Here is a 14,060-nt window from a genome sequence, read left to right on the forward strand (position 1 = left end):
CCTTTTGGTGCTTTATTTTTGTGGCATAAATTCCCTAAAAGCTTTGGAGGTAATCAAAAACCAACTGACACGGTGAACCTGGGGCTTTCGGAAGCCCTGGAGGATTCAATAATCCTCAGGTGCTCAGTTAGAAATCCAGCCTTGGCTCAGTGAAGACCATTGCAAGTCGCTTGTCTTTTGGAATGGATGGGAAAATTTTAACCGAAACTGCATCCACTCTATATTAGATTGGTGCTCTGTGTTTCTTTCAATGCTGCATTTGTTGTTATCAAAATAAATGGCACTCTAGCTTTGGAAGTGAAAAATATTGGCAGCGTTAAAAACAGAGCCACTGAATAAACTAATACAGATAACCTTTGTTGGCCATCAACTGTGATATTCTCATCCACTTGGCATCTGCCCAGAAGTTCAAATACTGTACGTCCTCAGCCGCTGCCAAAGCTATTGTCCACACGAAAAGGAACAATTACGTTGGCCTTCAATTCTACCTGTTTCAGCTGTTTATGCCATTAGGGCCAATCAGCGCTATCATTTCCCTTTCCTGCCATGGGAAAGTGACCGTTCCCTCTGGAACAGTCCCCCCTCACCCAGTACACACACATTTGACCAGTGGCCAAGGGTGGGGGTGTCTATTACGACAACCCATAATGCTTTTAGTTTATGTATGTACAGCTGCCAATGGGAAATGTTTGACCTCCCAAAAAGGAAGCAGGGATATGTTTCCTCACTGAACTCTCTGCATGATACTCCTGAAAAGAGCTCACATTCCTCAAGGAGTCCCTGCCAACACACATCATACATCATCAGGATGGTTGACTGCATGCCTCCTGACCTTTGAGTGAGGGAATAGTTCGGACTCTTTCTCTTCTGACCAAAATAAGGAAGCATAAAGGAGCTGTACAAGCCAAAACAGCTGGAAGCTGTGATCACACATGGAATAATCATGGAGTAATAGTCACCAAACACAACATTAAACCATCAAAGCTGGAAACATTAAGTGGCATATTCCCATGAGAGGACATTTTAAGCAGTGCCCTAATGACTGGAATCCTTTGAAGAGTAGCACAACTGCATTTTAACATCGTGTCAGTCAAACACGGAGCAGACAAGCAGGCCTATGGACAACTAAAAAAAAAAAAAAAAAGAAACATATTCAGAGGCAGAATTTGACAGTTTTCATTCATTTTTATTCAGATCATCACAATTCCAAATGAAACCAAATGTGTCATGTTGGAGAACAGAGGCACAGAAACGTGTGTTTTGGCAACACAGTGAAGATAAAGAATAAGGTGAGCCGAACATGCCGTTACTTCAGTTTGGTACTGCGCTCATTGAACTGAGCCTGTCATCCAGCAATGCATCCGAGGAGAGGACCAAGCTGATCATGCCTCCTTTACGTATGTCCTCACTGCAACCACTTCTCCAATTATGCATTTCTGCAGGGTGGAAAAAAAAAAAAAAAAAAAAAAAAAAAAAAAATCAGATGTGGTCTGAACATGAGAAGTCAGCAAAGAGTAATTCCTGCACACGCTTTTAATGAGAGAAAGAATTTAAAACCGCTGTTATCACATAAAGCTGTAAAAGGGATAGTATCTCTGGTGTTCAGCGGCTGGATTAAAAAAAAAAAAAAAAAAAAAAAAGAGATTCAGGCTTTCCTTGGGATTACAATATTTGTTGTATTTAAGGTGAGCAATGAGAGTAAGCCCATCATGTAGGATTTTAGCAATAAGGCACGTGCTTGTTCTTAGAAGAGTATGGAGTTGGGAGACCATGCACACATTTCAATCCCATTGGCAGGCTTGAAAATAATTGAAAAAGGCAAAGATGCTTCTAAGTGATAACGTGATACTAAAGACAGTTGTAAGTAATAGTTTATATGATTGAAAGGTTGACTTTGTTTTCATATAAACCTTACCGCTACTAATTTCCCGTCTGAGACCTCCCTCTCGATATTCGTTTCTTTGCCGTCCCAGCTCTGTTTCTGCACCAGTTTGCCGTTTTCCAGCGTCACCACGGTCTGCGGGAGGGACAGACACACACACACACACACACACACACAACGCGTTACTTTCCCCGCACACACGCAGCTCCTGCGGGCTGCGGCTCACTTGTCACACTGACCGTGGTCTTCCTGTCGTCGGCGGTGGTCTCCTCAAACGGCTCGTTCAGCTTGAACTTGATTTCGGTGGTTTTGAAGGTGCTCTGAGACTTCATGCATACAATCCCGTGGTCGTCCACGCTCACTATCAAACTGGGCTTGGTCCGATTCCCCACCTGCCGGGTGGCAAATCCCACACCTGCATGGCGAGAAGGTGGAGAGGCCCATTTAGGATGCAAAAGAATCAAGAGCCTGCACTGGAATCAATTACTCTTAGTGTAAATGAGCAAATGCAAAAAGTATAGGTATTATTATTTAAATGTAACTTCATTTTTTTTTTAAAACAAACTGTCCTACCAATTGCCTTCATGTAGTCATCAAAGTTATCGCTGGAAACCATCTTCCATGTTCCAACAAAATTCTCAACCATATTTGCGGTGTCTGGTGTGAAATCCTCAACAGATTGTCAGCAGTGTGCCTCCAGATTCAGTGTGCCTTCAGTGTGGGAAAAAACTTAGCGCGTTTTTAAAGGGCCAGCCCGAAGTCAAGCAGGCAGGAGGGACCAATCACAGCGTGTGACGTCACATTGTAGTAAACCCAGAATGTGATTTCTTATCGCTTTTTTTTTTTCAGGATTTCTAACCTCAGAAAATCCAAAATGTGTTTAAATGATATTAAAAACGAATGCACGTTTCACTAATCAAACAATTATCTAGAAATTTAAAAAATAATATTTTTGAAATGATGGTGGCGCCAGTATTACTGTCATTTAAGTGGAAAACATTAAACTTTGTTTAGAGACACAAACACACACACACACAACTATCTATGATGGAAAACCACAAAGTTATGGATGCTATACGAACAGGGCTGGACTTGCAGTGAGGATTTGGGGGTGAAAGGTTTTTCTCTTCAGTGGGGCTGCATCTAAAGCTCTGTGCCAAATTAGATGTAAGCCTGCTGTGTCAAAACGTTGGAGCTTGCATAATGTCCTTTCTCTGAAACGCTAGAATGGTCTCCTTTATCACGAAAATGGAACAAAATACAATGACGCGCCATGACCCTGATCACAGCATGTTTTCTGCCAGTTAAAGCATTTCAACGGATGTATATAATTTGTAGAACATAAACAAAGCTAATAAGGATGTTCACACCGTTTCCCAATATGAGGATGTGGTACATCTATTTTTTTTCCATTGTTACTGTATCAAAGTTCATCCTCAGAAAAAAATGGTAAAGGAACATGGAACGAGTTAATTCAATAGAAGGAGGGGTAACAAGACTATATCTTTCCTTTTCCAAATTACATCACGTCACATTGAATGCGGAGCTTACCTTCAGTGAGCCAAAGGTCAGTTCACACAAGAACTCCCACATTTACATGAGATACTTTTATTAGAAACATCTAAGAATGTACACAGATAAATACAGATGAATTCAATACATGTATATTCAGCACATGGAATATCACTTCTTTGCCGCAGCTTTTGCCTGTACGTCCTTTGCTAAACACTGTGATTGAAATGCACTCAGCATTTCACTGCAGGTCAACTTTGCTCCCTTCATCACGAGCTTCTCCCCATCCGCTGTGGGAAGGAAGGACAAATACACAATGAGATAACTCAAGAGCCACAGTGACTGATCTGTGTGTATAAAGAGTACAAGAGGCAAAAATGTGAAATGCTAACTCTGATCAAAAGTCAAGCAACACACTTGGCTATATGACATTAATTTTTGTGAAGCAATGTTTAATAAGTCATATAGGATGAACCTGAATGCTGAAGCTGGGGTGACGGTGAAACTAAGCTCATACAAATTTCTATTTAGCCGGACAATACTTACAAAAAGTAATGTCCACCACTGGGTCAGACTTGTCATGGCTCACCGTGGATATCACCTCACAGTTCATGTTGGTAGACCTGGCCTTCTCTGAACCCACCATGGCCAGAAACTCTCTGTGCAGCAACAACATTATTATATGCCTTTTTACATTTGATGAGTAAGAGCATTTTTTTTTGTAAGTACTGCACTTCAGCACAATATAAAAGCTACTCAAATTTACTAAAGCATGTCTATTTTATGCTACTCCAAGTTAAGTATTGAAGTTTTTCCTGAAGTATTTGACAGATACAGTTACTAAATTTAGGAAATTCAGATTTTATAAGCCAAATGAAAATATATCTATTTCTATGAACGATATCAAACTATATTCAGATCCAAAATTTGGACAGATATAACCACAATTACTTCAAATATAATTGAAGGTATAATATCCAATGCGTCACAACAAAGCTGTCCATTGTGTGTACCACAAGCAGTGCTGTGCTACAGAGACACTGAGCCTACGAATCATAATCATATTTTTCATAAGTTAAGGAAAATGCTTGTTTGGTAGACTCAACAAAAATCACATCATCATTTTAAATGCGTAAAATTAAAATGAAATGCAAACACAACTATTCCAACAGAAATGGCAAATAACTGTAACTTTAAAGAGACATTTATGATGACAATATTACAATATTACAATACTGTTATTGTGAAGTTTTGATGGAGATCGTAACAGCCCTACTGACAATAATGTCTAGGAAAGAGTATTGTGAGTTTTCACACTGAGTCCAGAGATCTTGTGGTTCTAAACCACGAACTCTAAACTATTCACACAGAACTCACTTCACCGATGTAAACAGGTGGCAGCCACGACAGGAGAAACTTTTCATGTGGACGTAATCATTTTTGTTTTGGCTGCTGTCCGCAAAGATCTGGTGGTGCATAACGCAACCACAGAGGATTTTAATCCACACAGAGATTCATGTTAGCATGACATGCTAATTAAAAGCTAGCACCGAGTAGAGGGGAAACATACTTAAAACAAACATGTAGCTGTGAAATGGCACTAAAGCCATTTAAGGGTTTGACAGCAGTTCACGATTATCTTTCTCCCTCCGATGGTGACACTCACAGGAGTCCGGGGAGGCTGACTCCTGTTCAGACACAAACACAACAACACAACGACACCACAACAGGACCAGCCGACAAATACACACTTCTTACCGTGTGGACCGGACATTGGACTCAAACGGACAAAACCGAACCGCTATCTGCTTCACAGCCTTCAGCACCACGGTCGCTTTACTGGAGGCGGCCATGTTTGTTCTTCAGTGACCTCTGACCCCGCCAGACAGCGATGGCAGCTCATGTTGGACACAAGATGGAGCCAGATGATCACTAACTCCCGGGCCTGCTGGTTTAAGGAGGAACTAAGAAGAAAAATGTCATTTGGTTAAGAGGGTTGTTAACAGTGGGTCTAATTAAGCTAATAAATTTAGGAATATGTGAAGAAAACAACGAGTTATGTTGTGTTTTTAACTATTAACACCTCTTTGCTTCAAGGATGTTCATGGATATCAAAATGTGCCCATGGCTTCATTTAAAATCCTCAATATTTGATTTGTGGAATGTGCTGGCTCTATAAATGCAGTTATTAAACAAATTGATTGAGTTGAAATTATTTGATTGTTGTGTTACATTTCCAACATGTGTAGAGACGTCTTGGTCTACCTAGTGAAGTAGCTTGAGGACATGTTTTTAGTTTCCACTCTCTCTTATGGTGTCAGCTGTTTATATATACGCACAGAACAATTGTTTAACAGCACCACAGGCTGTGAATGGGTAATCTTAATATAAAATATGATTACAAATATGTAAATGGTCTCATCTCATTCACAACGACATGACAAGGCTAATTAGTTAAAACAGACAGACACTGACTGTGGCACTTTCCTGTGATCATCTGACAACGAATGTCACAAAACAGATTTATGTTAGTGGGTGAGTGGGTGGGTGTGGGATCTGTCAGGCACTAAGTCAATAAAGAAGGTGCTGCTCTCCAAATAGACAATCAAACAGACAAGTCTCATAATCAAATAGACAAGGAGGACAGAAAATGGTCCCTGGCTACTGCTGCTTTCTGCACAGATTAAAAGGGTCAAAAGCCTCTCTGGGTAGAAAAAAATATAAATGTATTTGAATTTTTACTATGTTAGCACTTGCTCCAAATTGAATTAGCGTTTGCATAGTTTCAGTAAACTAAACAAAAGAGTAAGGCAGAGATGACTGGAGCATCAAATCAGAATAGCTATTTTGCATTTATGATGGAATGGTTGTCAAATTAGATTTTTTTTTAAACTAACACAAAGTAGTTGTGTGTTTGACCTTCAGCCATGCATTGTCAGGATTTTTTTTTTTTTTACTTTCTCAGTAAATTTCCTAGGTTTTCTATGTTTCAGTTGTCAGATATTATTTTTCTTTCATGAAATAGTGTGCTTTATCTCTGCAGAAAAAAGAGGGGAAGTGTTGTATGCTAATCAATCTGTCTACCCATTTTGTAAAACGCGAAAGCTGTATGTTTGCACTTCCTTGATATGTGTTCAATATAGCTGTGTATTTATAGCCACCTTGTTTTCTGAGTTTTTACAATTTATCCTAATTTCAATGCGTCTCAACCCTCTTTCCTGAAAGGCCAACAATCCAACTCGGCCTCTGACAGTAGGACAGTGGAGACATGGGGCTCTAAATTTAGACATACAGCTACTGAGGGGCAGAAGCATTTCCTCAACATAATCCACGCCCTCTCTACCACACACAAACACACACACAGATAATAGCTGTACTGTATTTCCAGTTGTAAGGTAGTGGGAGTGGGGTAATCCGAAACAGAGAAGGTGGATAGTTGATCTAACAAGAAAAAAATGGTGCAGAATTTCATCTAACAAAACTTCTTGTTGTGTAAAGGGAGAGGCCTAGATGTGTTTTCGGTTGTGTCACATGGTTCAATGTGCCATAACGCTACTACTTTTTCACACCTAAAGTAACACCCAATTTAGCTGTGAATTTGGACTCCTATTGAAGTTGAACAGTTACAGCAAACATGCAACTGAAACAGAGAGCACAAAATACTCCCCTAGGTTGCCTCCCCTACTCCTTTGAGACAAACAGGCCACGCAGTAAGTAAGGAAGTAGTACTGCATTCATGACTGCAGTTGTTTCTCAGGAACTCCTAGGAGTCATAAGGGCGTCCTTAGAAGTATAAATAACTCAAACCCATACAGTCACTGATGAAAATGTTACAAAATAAAACTGCCAATCAAACTCTTGATCATACTTTCCATGTTGTTTTTTCTATGTTAGATATTAAACACGTCACTCAAACCAACGGAGCTCATAATTTACTAAAACAAAAAAAAGCTGTCTGCTCAGCCCCTCAAGGCAGTCTGCTCTGCTGTAACAGCTGTTGGCATGAAACCGTTGACAAATCCCATCAAAGTGTCTCTGCTACATTCTAAATCAGTAGCAGGGAACATTTCAGTATGCTTCACTTTACTTTGATAGACGTAAAAACAGAAAGTTTGATAGGCCACTACATACTGAAAACAATTTGTTGTGCTCACTTGCAGTGCTTTAAATACTATTGGGTTTTACATTGAAGAATCAGAAGGTGTTACAGAGCCGCAGTTTCAATAGAGATGTGTAAACTTCGGCAAACTTCTTTATTTACAACCGAAGTGATATAGCAGCAGTCTTTCATTCATAGTATTGTAACATTATGTGGCCTATTTATTTCACTGCAAGGACTTTTTCTTGATATTAATTGATTAATTTCTTTGACATAATGAAGCTGGATATGTAGATTAACAAATAATCACTGATAGACCGAATCGCTCATGATCCCTTAAACTACTCCCACATTTACTTAATGATTGTGAAGGAATGAACTCTAGTTCATCTGACTGTTAGAGGAAACCCTCAGTGATCCACTCTTTTAAGAGCCTGTCTTGACGGTGTAATGGCGGACTGCATTTCCCATGAGGCCCAGCGCGGCTGCTCTCCGGCACCACTCCTCCTCCTCCTCCTCCTCCCAGCAGCGACCTGGCTGGCTGTCGGAGCTCAGAGAGCCGAGCAGACTGAACTGAACATCTCGATGTCTCTCACGTCCAGAAATGAGCGCATCGCCGTGTGTGTCCTCTTCAGGCAACACGCCGCTCTCACGCCGCTGATGTGACACCGGAAGCGGTAGGACAAGAGGAGAAAAACACCAGGACCGATCCAGCCGCACTTTCTCTCCAAAAACCGCCGCTGAATGCTGATTTGTGGAGGGTCCTCTCTCCCTGTCCGCCTGCCTCTCTCGCTCTCTCTGGTAAGTCATCGTTTCCTATCAAGTTGCGTTGTTTGTGTGATTGTTACAGTTTGTGCACCATGCGGTGTGTGTGTGTGTGTGTGTGTGTGTGTGTGTGTGTGATCGTGGATGGGCTGAAAGTTCCCTGACAGCAGCGGTGACTGCGGCAGTGTGAGTGCGAGCAGCGGGGACTTGTTGCCGCTGCAGAAAACGCTGCTTCCTGTTCAAACTGCGCTGACCGAAGCTGCAGGTTTCAGTGGATGTGATGGCACTCGCCGAGAAGTTGTCACTTTGATGCAGTTGCATCCTCGCTGATTCTCCTCCATCCTGTCAGGCTGCTGGCTCACAGTCTGCTGCAGTAGGTGCAGTTTCAAATCATCCTGGCAGTCTGTTTGGATGGAAGATGCAACCTTATAACCTTGGTGTTACCTTCAGATCTCCATCACCACAGGTCCTGGTATCAATTTGATATTAACTCAGTTATGTTTGTCTTGCAACGAGGTAAAGTTTTATTTCAGGCAGGGAATTGGATGCAGTTTTGCAGTCCATTATGTGTCACCACATTGTTGGAAACGACAGTATTCGGACTCCAGAGCTGTGAGATAGGCTATGCCTGTATTGGTGTTTGAGATGCAAATGAACTTCCCCCATGGCAGCACACAGAGCAGTTGGTGTTGCATGCATGCACATACAGACACGCGCATCACATCAAACACTGAACATGGATGGTGTTGTGTGGCTGTTGATACTAAACCCCCCACCGCCCCCTCTGGATGTCCTCAGACATGCATAACCAGCACTATCCTCACTGACATTGACAAATAAAGTGGCCTCTCTTCTGATGCCGCTCAAAGCTGGCATGCATGTACACATGGACAAACACACATACTGCATGTGCACATTTGATGTAGACACGCATGATGAGATAGAAGCAGACACACGCACAATCCTCCGTCCATCTCCCTCTGTAATTTCCTCTTGGCTGGCCTGCCAGGTAAATAAACAGAATTTTTCACACTCTGTCAGATTCCCTCAAGGTTTCCCCAGATTTCTTCTCTTCACACTTGCAGACTCGCACACACGGGCCCATAGAGCCAAATGCCACCAACAGACCGCCCCTTTCCATCAGAGCTGATGTGTTCAGTTGTTGAATTGGAGCTGCTGGCAGCCCAAGCGCTCTGCAGCACCCTGGCCTTCACAGAAGTTGATGTTTACATTCATTTGCTTCCCTTTGCATTCTCTTCACTTCCTTATAATATGCGCTAAATATTAATTAAATTGGACATCTATGCAGGAACATGGTGATAGTTCTGCTTTACACAGTAACTGTGTAACCATGGCAAAATGAACTCCTTTTATGAGCATCACCTGGCAGCTACAGTGGATGCATGAAAACCATGTGACTTGAATCACTGTGAATAAGTCACAAAGCCTCACTGTGTCATATATTGAGAAGTGCTGGTAGTAAAAGACCTATGCATGTGTTTCATCATTTGATGAGCGATTGCCTGTGTTGAGACTAATGTAAAAGCACAGCAGAAAAAATGTGAGCTTCTCTGGAAGGACACAAGATTGGACATTTGCAGCTGTTGTGTATAAAAAAAAAAAAGGAGATGAGTTTGGAGCGAAATAGCTGAGAGTGCTCACCATGGACCTGAACAATTGCTACCATGATGATGAAGTGGATTGCCTGCCAGTGGCACAGTTAGCACTGACAAGTAGACCAGCACATTGACATGAACTGGGCTAAACCTGAAAATGCCCTTTACATTTAAAAACATCATCTCCACTTTGACGCTGATCATATTTAGCCGTCCTTTCTTTCCAAACTGACACACCTAAAAAGAAAAAAAAAAAACAGGACGGGTGCTGCATTTCGAGCCCGATCCACTGTTTTATTTACATATTTTTCTGTATATGTTATCTGTTGCATCTCCAAAGATGATCTTTGCTTCTAAATGCTACCTGTTAGACCTGTAGCTCAAATATCGGCATCAAGATTGCCTTTAATTGCGCGCTCATTAAAGCTAGTTACCGTACAGTGTGCCTGATACACGTGAGAGAGAACGCAGTGATGTTGCTGAACTGGGCCTGGATGTCCTGCTGCTGACAGGATGAAGTATAATCATGCCCTGTCTGACTGCTGGAAAAGTAGAGTTTCATCATAGGCTGTCAAGATGCCAGACTACACACATTTCACACTCACTTAGGCTTCAACAAGCACAAACCCCCATCCCCATCATTGGTAGGCAAACAGTGAATAGTTAGGCTCTGCGCCCCGCGTTTTGCAATTACCCTGCATGCCCCGTTTGATGCCCCTGTCCATCTGAGAGACACACCTCTGGGAATTAAGAGGAGTCTGGAGCGGTGTGTTGCTGTGACTACCAAAGCCCCAACAGTTTGTTAAATGTCAGGCCTGCTTTGGATTGAGCAGGATTCAGTTCTGAAAGACGGGAATACCGTTTCGTACAAGCGAAGCAAAGAGTTCTTTCCTTGGACGATAAATGTAATTACTTTCACTTGTGATGGTCAGGCAAGGATTTGTGTGATAAACACTATGAGACAAATTTCAAATTCAATTTGTTGATGGTGAACTGAAGCAATTACTTGCTTGTTCCTCAAAATTCTTGCACGTAAGTAATAAATTCATCCAATTGTTTGTGTTGACCTTAGAAACGTGGGGTTCTACCTCAAACAAAGACAAGTGTCATGTATTAAATGGCAGACTTCCAACTGAGAAACACACAGCTGTGTTTCTGCCACTCTAATATTAGATATGTAATTTAAATAGAGGTATCTTCGGAGTTTGACCTCAGTCCCTGTTGCTTTTGCTGCCTCTGCACAAAAGTCACAACTGTGTCTCTACAGCTTTGAAGTCTTGGTTGTAAATATTTGTTTTTGCTTTAAAGGTCTTTTTAGATTTCGGTCTTTCATTCAGCTCATTTATCTCAAACTTTTGATCTGCATTTTGGCTCCATGATTTCATAGAGGAGTTCATGAAGGACCTTTTTGCAGGAGTTATTATCACTCACTTTGCATTTGTTAATTGCAGCTGAATTAAGGTTGTTTGTCTAAAAGGTCTTGTTCCCTCTGCTTTCTGAAAACAAGATAATTTAGATCAGACATCTCAAACGCCGATCCTGGAGGGCCACCGTCCTGCATGATTTAGATATTTGAATCAGGTGTGTTGGAGCGGGAAACATCTGAAACTTGCAGGACGGTAGCTCTCCAGAACCGGAGTTGGAGACCTCTGATTTAGATGGAGTGAAAAGTGAAACAGATTCAATCAGGGAAAGAGGAAGTGGAATGAGTAAGAATAAATATTAGATGGAATTTATAACTGATGAGGTTGATTTAAAAAAAAAAAACAAAAAAAAAAAAAAAACGAGGGAGCAATTCTAATAATAAAATGAAGATATTGATCTACAGTGTATCAGTTGGGTTATTAGAGCCTCTCTGCCTTCTCAACAGTATTGACACACGCAGAATCGATTTTCCATTTGTTCTGCACAGTGTAAAGGGCATTTATGCTTTTTTAAATTGCACTTGTGGTAGCGATTAGAGCAACTGTAGCTTCTTCTTGGGGGAAACCAGCACACACGTCTTCAGAGGAGCCATTTGAGGGTATGATTCTTCAACATGTGTGGAGCAGAAATGGTAATTTTCCACAATAACACCAAGCATGTGACTAACGTCAGATGAGATGTTTTTTTTCTCACCCCTCTGTAAAATCAGGTAATTTCCCTCTCTGCTCACTAATGTTCCGCTGAGCTAAAATCTTAAATCTTACACCAGTTAATCAATAATGGATTCAATCGTTTAGCCAAAATGAATCTTTTCTTCAGCTGAATGTGAAGTTGCTGGCTTGGGAAAGATTTCACTCTATATCAGAGTGATGAAGACATTAAAAAAAAAAAAAAAATCAATTTCTGAAATAGATATTTTACCTCTTCATCACTCCGGTTTCAAATACATTTCAGCATAACAGCATATGAAGCTTTTTTTCCCTCAGAACTACACATTTATCTGACTTCTTCTCTGTTCTCTACCTGTAATTGTGATATAATAAAAAATAGTTTGGCTTTCGTTCTTCGTTTCTTTAACCTGATGAGTATCAGGAGGTGTGTGTGTGTACAAAAGGAATGCTAAATCTCATGTTTAGGTGTTTGTGTTGTGCGTAAAAGAGACATGCCACACATTGTTACAGGCTTGACTTGTTTGTCCTGATGATGTACAGTTGTTGGAATCCTGCCTGATCCTGCCCAGAAAGACCACACACACACACACACACCCACACACTCACACACCCACACAACACAAACAGGCATGAAATAGACAGTCACACAAAGAACTCAGATCTCAAACATCCAAACGTATGTGCAGCTTCAAGACACATCAGCTCCCACTTCAACTCATGTTTGTCACCTTTTTACACACGTGCACACACACACACACACAGACTTTGTCGTTCAGCTGCAACACTGAAACACACCTAACCTCTGTGCTACAGTGTGACGGGGCCAAGCAGAGAGTGAGAGTGGTGGCGGAGAGCAAAGCGTGTTCACAGCAAGTAAACACAGCTGAAATGAACTGAGATTGCCACGGAGGAGCTGCGATGGGAAATCAGAGTAGTTTATCCCAAGATTGGACAGCAATGCAGATTGTTCATCCCTTGATGTTCGAATCTGCATGCAGGGTTTCAGGGTTGAAAAGCACTTATGGTACACTGACATTGCTGAAGTTTGGGGATTCTTGTGTGACTGTAGTTTGTTTTTACACGAGTATATTGAGTATAAGGGGCTGCAGATGACTCACATAGGTGAAGACCAAGGTTAGCTGCTTCTCTTGACCTCCTGTTCCAAATTATAACTCTGACGGCATACACAGAAGACGATTTTGAAAAGTGCTTTGGAGGAATCTGTCACAGCTACTGAACTCATGTGCCTTGGCGACTGCATCCAAAGCCACGTAATACAGCAGGGAGCTAAGGAGTGGACCTGAAGGTGTGATTGATTCCTGTCAATAATTTTTTTTTTCTAATTATGCAGGTAGTTTCTGTTTCTCTCAATAGGTTTTAATCCTATCCCGTTTCCAAACTAAGTCAGTTTGTGTCATGGCACTCAAAGTATAGCATTTGAGAAACTTGAAAGGAACACATTTCTAGAACGAAGCTCTAGATGATTTCAGATAAGCAGTTATTGTCATGTGAACAGTTGTTTCATCTGAAAAAAACACAGCACATTAGCGGCCCATATGATTTGAGTGATTTGGGTCATCTGATTCTGCTGAGGTACTCCTGAATGGGTTTCTCCAAACTTCCCCCTTCTCTTGATGTGAACATTTCCAGTGCCAAAACACATTTCTAAGCACACTGGAACCCACTACCATACTTTGCAATGCTTCCAAATTGTGTGCCTCCAGGTTGGATCTGGCAAGAAAAACCGTTGCACTCTGCTGAGAGCTGATGCGGCTTTGCTCCAGTTCTGCTGATGTACTGTAAATAATCCCAGGTTCACGTTGGTGAAGATAACCCGAACCCTTCCCCTGTTGGAATGTTCACTCGCTCTTATTGAGGCCAGCTGTCCGCTATTATTGTTGCTTCGAGCTCCATAAGTCGAATGGAGTGATGCCAAAGCCTGGGAGGGGACGAGTAGCAACATCCTCTCCAAAGCTCAGGCAGCAGGCAGTGGAAGTTTGTTTTCATGTTTGGTAAAAACAACGTCTAAGGTCTGTATTAATGCCAATTTGAATAGGCTGTGAAGAAATGGGAATTAATGCTAAACAGCT

General features: G+C 41.5%; 3 protein-coding genes across 4 annotated transcripts in view; 1 reads left to right on the plus strand and 2 right to left on the minus strand.

The window, feature by feature from the left end:
* Nucleotides 1-1,165: 1,165 nt before the first annotated feature.
* fabp4a (fatty acid binding protein 4a) lies at nt 1,166-2,616 on the minus strand. The gene is made up of 4 exons (XM_029513606.1): nt 2,456-2,616; nt 2,122-2,297; nt 1,916-2,017; nt 1,166-1,436 (listed from the first exon to the last, which is right to left on the minus strand). The coding sequence occupies exons 1-4, from the start codon at nt 2,526-2,528 to the stop codon at nt 1,383-1,385; spliced, it is 405 nt and encodes a 134-aa protein (XP_029369466.1). The 5' UTR covers nt 2,529-2,616; the 3' UTR covers nt 1,166-1,382.
* A 182-nt stretch (nt 2,617-2,798) lies between these two features.
* On the minus strand, nt 2,799-5,265 carry mrpl53 (mitochondrial ribosomal protein L53). Its single transcript, XM_029514644.1, has 3 exons — nt 5,153-5,265; nt 3,941-4,053; nt 2,799-3,684 (listed from the first exon to the last, which is right to left on the minus strand). The coding sequence occupies exons 1-3, from the start codon at nt 5,245-5,247 to the stop codon at nt 3,566-3,568; spliced, it is 327 nt and encodes a 108-aa protein (XP_029370504.1). The 5' UTR covers nt 5,248-5,265; the 3' UTR covers nt 2,799-3,565.
* Nucleotides 5,266-8,034: 2,769 nt separating this feature from the next.
* The window catches only part of pag1 (phosphoprotein membrane anchor with glycosphingolipid microdomains 1), a 42,832-nt gene continuing 36,806 nt past the window's right edge, over nt 8,035-14,060 (plus strand). For both annotated transcript variants that reach the window (XM_029514045.1, XM_029514044.1), the window contains exon 1: nt 8,035-8,294. The gene's annotated coding sequence lies outside the window, so the exon portion shown is untranslated. The remainder of the gene's footprint in view (nt 8,295-14,060) is intronic.

This window comes from Echeneis naucrates, chromosome 11 (assembly GCF_900963305.1).
Source record: "Echeneis naucrates chromosome 11, fEcheNa1.1, whole genome shotgun sequence".
NCBI classification, from domain to species: domain Eukaryota; kingdom Metazoa; phylum Chordata; class Actinopteri; order Carangiformes; family Echeneidae; genus Echeneis; species Echeneis naucrates.

What these genes read in the sequence shown, in the direction of transcription:
- fabp4a (XM_029513606.1), bottom strand. Translation starts at nt 2,528, where the DNA reads ATGGTTGAGAATTTTGTTGGAACATGGAAGATGGTTTCCAGCGATAAC. An exon ending in TGACTACATGAAGGCAATTG is followed by an intron (nt 2,298 to 2,455) that starts GTAGGACAGTTT and finishes CTCGCCATGCAG; the next exon opens with GTGTGGGATTTGCCACCCGG. An exon ending in CCGACGACAGGAAGACCACG is followed by an intron (nt 2,018 to 2,121) that starts GTCAGTGTGACA and finishes TCCCTCCCGCAG; the next exon opens with ACCGTGGTGACGCTGGAAAA.
- mrpl53 (XM_029514644.1), bottom strand. Translation starts at nt 5,247, where the DNA reads ATGGCCGCCTCCAGTAAAGCGACCGTGGTGCTGAAGGCTGTGAAGCAG. An exon ending in TCCAATGTCCGGTCCACACG is followed by an intron (nt 4,054 to 5,152) that starts GTAAGAAGTGTG and finishes GTTGCTGCACAG; the next exon opens with AGAGTTTCTGGCCATGGTGG. An exon ending in AGTGGTGGACATTACTTTTT is followed by an intron (nt 3,685 to 3,940) that starts GTAAGTATTGTC and finishes TCCTTCCCACAG; the next exon opens with CGGATGGGGAGAAGCTCGTG.